This window comes from Lagenorhynchus albirostris, chromosome 10 (genome assembly GCF_949774975.1).
Source record: "Lagenorhynchus albirostris chromosome 10, mLagAlb1.1, whole genome shotgun sequence".
NCBI lineage: Eukaryota > Metazoa > Chordata > Mammalia > Artiodactyla > Delphinidae > Lagenorhynchus > Lagenorhynchus albirostris.
The window spans coordinates 84,012,325-84,019,120 of record NC_083104.1 but is presented as its reverse complement, the minus strand read 5'-3'; the positions used below and the strand labels follow the sequence as shown (position 1 = coordinate 84,019,120).

The 6,796-nt window shown below is 34.7% G+C and overlaps 1 protein-coding gene across 1 annotated transcript in view; it reads right to left on the bottom strand.

Moving 5' to 3' along the window:
- Positions 1-1,808: 1,808 nt before the first annotated feature.
- The window catches only part of SLC17A1 (solute carrier family 17 member 1), a 60,808-nt gene continuing 55,820 nt past the window's right edge, over positions 1,809-6,796 (bottom strand). The window contains exon 11 of the mRNA XM_060163945.1: positions 1,809-1,943. Coding sequence (XP_060019928.1) covers positions 1,809-1,943 — 135 coding nt within the window. The remainder of the gene's footprint in view (positions 1,944-6,796) is intronic.

The following is a 6,796-nucleotide window of genomic DNA, read 5'->3' as shown; positions in this document are numbered from 1 at the left end:
GCTGCTTCAACCTGAGTCTCAGAGTATGAACGAGTCCTGGTAAATCAAGTAGTTTAATTCTGCATGTGCATTTTCTCTCCAATATTGTGAAACCTCACTATTAGATTATACCATCAGTTTATATACTATTACATCTAATTCTAAAACAACAAACATATAAAAAACTCCCCACTGTACCATGACGTTTCTCAGCTCTCCTTTATAGGGCTATCTATTCTTGCTGTCTCCACTTCCTTAGCCATAGCAATCAGACAAGAAAAAGAAATAAAAGGTATCCAAATCAGAAGGGAAGAGGTAAAACTGTCGTCATTTGAAGATGACATGGTACTCTATACAGAGAACCCTAAAATCTCCACCCAATGAACACTCTTTTAATCATAACTTTGGATATGAAAAACAGACTATCACCAGGATCCCAGCAGTTTTCCATGTGGTCTCTCCTAATCACAACCTCTCCCTCCCCCTACAGGTAATGACTATCCTGACATTTAGTGTAATGTCTTCTGTGCATGTCTTTGTAGATTTATTACCCACATATGTATCACTGTAGACTTTAGTTTTGCCAGTTTTTAAACATTTTGTATGTCTTTTTTTTTTTTTTTTTGCAGTACGCGGGCCTCTCACTGCTGTGGCCTCTCCCATTGCGGAGCACAGGCTCCGGACGCGCAGGCTCAGTGGCCATGGCTCACGGGCCCAGCAACTCTGCGGCATGTGGGATCTTCCTGGACCGGGGCATGAACCCGTGTCCCCTGCATCGGCAGGCGGGCTCTCAACCACTGCGCCACCAGGGAAGCCCCATTTTGTATGTCTTTTAAGTCTCTTTGAATCAGAGACTCCCCCTCCATCACTCTTCTTTTTCCTTATAATTCATTTGTTAAAGACAATTATAAGACAGTTTAGATTTGCTGATGATATCCTTAGGATTTAGTTCAACATATTCTCTATTTTCTGTATTTATTAGAAAACAGTAGCTGTATCCTGAGGCTTGATCACATTCAGTTTGATCTTTTTAGCAAGACCTTGATGGTGGTGCGTTTTTTCACCAGGATGTACACAATGTCTCTATGTCTCTCTTTGTGATATCAGCCACTGATGCTCAACCCTAGATCCCTTAATTCACTGGGGTTTGCAAAATGGGGATTTTCTACATCTATCAATTCTTATTTGTGTACTAGCTGAACTAATTCTACAAAAATACATTTTTCCTATTTATTTATTTACCACTGACAGAGTTTAGAGAAGAAAGGCACAATATCAGATTCTCCTTTGAACTTTAATGGACGCTTTGTCTCCATCATTCATTTGAAAACCACTCTAGTCAGGATCACCTTTAAAGTAACTCTTGCCAGACCCATTAATAAATTCACAGACCTTATATAATTTGACCCCTTGATAGTATTTACCACGGGTACTCATTGCCACCTTTTTCACTTTTCTTCTTAGACACCACATTCTTCAACTGTCTTTCCTACTTCACCAAAGGCCCTTCCCAGTTTCCCTTGCAAGCATCCCCCTCTCTTCCTCACCTTTAGATGTTAGAGAGGCCCAGACTCACAAATTTATATCTCTAGCCCCAGTATCTCTCAAGAATTCTAGACTGGTATATCCGCTGGGCTGCATGCCATCTCATCAGGATGTCAAATAGTTTCAGACTTTACATGGCTCCCTCTTCTCCCCCAAACCTGCACCCCATATTTTTTCCCATCTCAGTCAGCAACACCACAGTTTGCTCAGCGGCCATCTTTAGCTCCTCTATTTCCTGCATCCCCAGCTTCAAAATCTGCCCTTAATCGGATCACTTCTTACCTTCAGAGATAAGTGTTTTGTGTTTCTTTAGCCCAGTCTTGAATTTCTGCTTTAGCAAATATAAGGTAGAAGATTAGGCTTATCACATTATTGGCTACCATCATGAAGAAGATTTTAAGCCAGGGAGAGTCTTGATCCTGAGGAATTAAAGTGCAAAAAATTATAAATTGTGTTTTGTAACATTTAAAATGTAATATTAAAATTAATATAGGCTCAATGCAGGTCACTAAAACACAGAAAAACACTATCATAAGGAACAAAAAAAGCCATTTCACTCTACAAAGATAATCATTATTTATCTTTCCATGTTTTGATTTAGATCTATTATATATAATTTTTCATGTATGAAAAGGACATTGTATGTATATAGTGCTAAAGCCAAGAATGCATATGGTGTTTCATTTAGAAATATCTCATAAACATGTTTGCATATCAGGAAATATTTGACTATATCATAACTGTTACTGACTGATTAGTAATCCAGAGTTTAGGTTTATAAAATTTACAAAAGCATCCCTTATTTCTTTAAAGTTGTTTTTCACTTTTTGTTGATATAAATTTGAATATATTGGTGGTTAATTACATATACAGCAATGCTTTTGAATAAGATTTGTCAAATATGCTTTCCTTATTTATAAAAATTGTTGACACATTTTCTCTTTCAGCCTATTAATATGATCAGTTTCATTAACAGATTTTATTAATAGATAGAGTCACTTTTACTTTCACAGAAAATGGCCTACTTAATCATGGTGTCATATATATTTTAATATGTTGGTGGATTCTGTGCACAGGTAATTTATTTTTGGAATCCATATTCAAAGATGACATTAAATTTCAGTTATGTTTCAGATTTTCTTTACCACTTTGCCCTTTACTTTTTCATCAGCTGAGGTTAAATTTTATGTAGTTAAACGTAAAATGCATTGTGATTAGGTTTTGGTCTCTGGTGCCATGCTTTTCAAGGATGTCCTGCCTAAAGCTTAAATAATTATTAACCCCTATTTTACTTTAGTATCTTTATTGTTTCCTTTCTTCATTTACATTTTTTAATCATCTAGAATTAACTTGGGGGTAAATATGAGAACAGAGTGTAATTGTATTTTTCAGGTGGGCTTGCCACTCTGTTTTTTAAAAAATCAATCCATTCCTTCTGGTTTGAAATGAAACTTTATTATATAGAATGTATTCTTTTCAGAACTTGACCATTATTAAATCATCATCAATTTCATTTAAAATATAATTAAGAGTAGACACTGAAAAAAATAAAACGTTTCCTGACAAACTAGACATTAAATATATTTAATCATAGTGATTTCTATAATCAAACATGCCAAATTTGACACGTAGTAGGCAAACAGAAAGTGGAGGAAAAAACCAAGATGTGCTTAGAAATTTAATGATAAATAATAAAGCTTGTGGTAATTTTAAGTTAACAGAATCTATTGCGATTTGGAATTGAAGTCCAACCTAGAAATTTTTTAAAATTAATTTTTATTGGAGTATAGTTGCTTTACAATGTTGTGTTAGTTTCTGCTGTACAGCAAAGTGAATCATATATCCACTCTTTTTTAGATTTCCTTGCCATTTAGGTCACCACAGAGCCCTGAGTAGAGTTCCCTGTGCTATACAGTAGGTTCTCATTAGTTATCTATTTTATATATAGTAGTGTATATATGTTAATCCCGATAGCCCAATTCATCCTACCCCCCCTTCCCCTTGGTAACCATAAGTTTGTCTTCTACATCTGTAGATCTATTTCTCTTTTGCAAATAAGTTAATCTCTGCCATTTTTCTAGATTCCACATATAAGTGATATTATACAGTTCCAACCTAGAAACTTGACGTGCCTCTCCCGTCTAATATTTTCACTGATGTTGCTCAATAGGTGTGCAGCAACTTTTTGGACTTTGTACAAGTAGGACTTCTTGTGGACTTTGTACAATTTTCAAAATACCCATAGGTATTTTGCAATATTGGTTGATACTGTGCTTTAGATTTTTCCACAGTATGCTACCTAACTTTAATTTTTTTTTCCCCAGGAAGACCATTGCGTTCTCTGTACATAATGTTATATTTTTCCTCTACACTTACATTGTATATATCCGTAATTAAGTTTTCTTGACAATTGTGTTTGCTAACATTTTCAGAATGCTAAACAATAGGATAGCAAACACACTTTTATTTTTCCTGATTTAAAAGTATATGAGACTAAAAATACTTATAGCTGTTATGCATTGAACACATAAACATCTGATACTTGCATACATGATCTGATTTGGTAATTACCTTAACCCCATGAGGTTTCTATGTCATCTTAGCCATTTACAGCTGGAGACACTGAGACTTCGATTAAGAAACGTTTCCAGGTCACATATCTTATAAGTAGGTGAGCTAAGACTTGAACAAGATAGTTTTGCTGGGGAAATATACACTGTAAACTACTAAGTAGCTGATTCTCATTGTTTCTAGTATTTTTACTTAAAGAAAAACTTTTTTCCTGATAATATAATAATATCATCTTTTGTTGGTTAATGTTTACTTCATTTTTTATGCTGTCCTTACAACTTTCAATGTTTCTATGTCTTTATTTTAGGTATGTATTTTATATATAAATAGCATATGAATGGCTTTTGTTTTTAGTCTTACAAAATGTGTCCTTTAATTGCAGAGTTTAGTCCATCTATATTTATTGCGATCTTTGGTATATTTGGATTTATTTCTACCATCTGTCTTTGTGCTTTCAATTTGTCCTGTCTTCTACCTATAGTCCTACCCCCAACCCTCACACCATTTCTTACCTTCTTTCATATTGAGGGGCTTTTGCTTCCTATTTAAAAAAAAATTTTATTCCATGTTTTCACCTCTCTCCTGGTTTGAAAGTTCCATACCCTATGTCTTGGAATTTTAATACACATACCCCCCAAATTTAATACTAATCTTTATGTATTAAAAAATTAGGGGGTCCAGGAGGAGGGGAAACAGGGAGTTCTTGTTCAGTGGGTATAGAGCTTCAATCATGCAAGATGACAAAATTCCAAAGCTCTATTATACAACGATGTGCAGATAGTTATCAATACTAACTATACAATATTGTAATGTACACTCAAAATTTGTTAAGAGGGTAAATTTATGTTATGTGGTTTTTATTTTAACACACACTTATGCAATTTAAAAACGAAAGCTGGAGAATAATTGTGTAGTCTGTGAATAAATAGTGATGTATCTTAATTTACCTACTTATTTTGTTGGCTTTACATTGACAACTCCTGGTCTATATTGCTTTTTCTCTTGTGTCTTGCCCTCTTTTATTAAAGAAAGTGCTTTTTATTTCATTTTCCAGTTACTTTGAAATTTATACACATTTTTCTGTATTTTAAAAATTATTACCCTAGAAATTACAACATGTATCCTTGGTGCACCAAACTCTATTAATACTTTTATCCTATGGCAAGAGAACATGAAGTCTTTGGAATAATTTATTCCATTTATCCTCTCCTGATTAATTTACTATTGTTACTGTCTACTCTACTTCATTCATTCTATACACGTAGTTTTTTTTTAAAACTCCACAAGACACTTTTATTATTTTGTACAATAAAACAAATAATAAGTGGATTTGCACACACCACTTTTACTGTTCTTCATTCCTGTTTGTACCTCCAACTTTCTTAGGCTTAAAAACATTCTTTAAATGCCCAGTAATGAATTGAACTTCCTTGATTTTTATTTGCTTGAAATATGTTATCTCCTTTAAAAAAATATTTTCATTGAGTTTACAAATTTAAGTTGGCAGTTATTTTCATTTAGTATACTGAAGATATCATTCTACTGTCTTCTGGGCTTCTTTTTTTGTGGATGAGGAGTCAGAGATTAGTTTAACTGTTGTTCATTTGAAGGCAACCTTTCTTATTTCTCTCACTGCTTGTATGACTTTCTTTTTGTCTTTACTTTTCTGTAAATTCTCTATGAGGTGTGCAACTGTGGATTTCTTTTGTTTATCCTACTTGTCATTAATGGACTTCTTAAAGATGTGAATTGCTATATTTCTAAAAAATTAGAAAACAATCATTTTCTCTTCAAATTTAACTTCTGCCCTATTCTGTTTTCTGGAACTCCAGTTAAATGTATGTTGGGCCTTCTCACTGAGTCCACATATGTTGTATTTTCTATAATTGTTTTCTTAATGTGATTCATTCATGTGGTGATTCATGTGGTCAGGAGGATAGATCCTCCTGACCAGTCAATATAGAGTAGGTTATACTACAGTAACCAATAACCCCCCAGCCCCCCGCAATTCCTAGTGGCTTTTAATGGCAGATATTTGGTTTTTGTTTAAACTAAATGTCCATAGCAAGTTGGCTAGAGGTTATGCTCCACATCTCTTCATTCCTGGATCCTGGTCAACAGAGTTGCAGTTGACATTCTGATTGTTGCCAGTTGCTGTGTCCAAGAGAGTGGCCTCTTAGTTCTCAGTGCTTCTCTTCACAATGAATGCATATCACTTTCTCTCATGTGTCACTGGTCAAAATAAGTTATATAAATATATCTAACTTCAAGGAAGTGGGGAAATGCCCAAGAGGAGAACCAAAAAATTATTGTATCTGCAATAGTTACTTTCCAGCCTGCCCTCTGCTCCACAAACATTGGATTCACTCACCTTCCTCTATGCCAAACACACTAATCAAGAGAGACCACTCCAAAGACCCTCCAGTCCCTACCTTCATCTGTTTCAGAGCCTGATTGAAGAACATTCAAACATTCATCAGGATGTGACTCTCAAAATGTCTGCCTAGCAGTGTGTCAGCATTACTAAGGACTAATGATTGCTGTTTCCTTTCCAATCCTCCTTTTCTGAAAGGAAGTATTTATCGCAGCTATTGGATTGCTATGCTACCATTGTATACAGCATGATGGAGCACATAATTCCTGATATAGAGGGCCATTATGCATTATCCCCCAGTAAAGGGTGATACGTTCTGCACTTTGA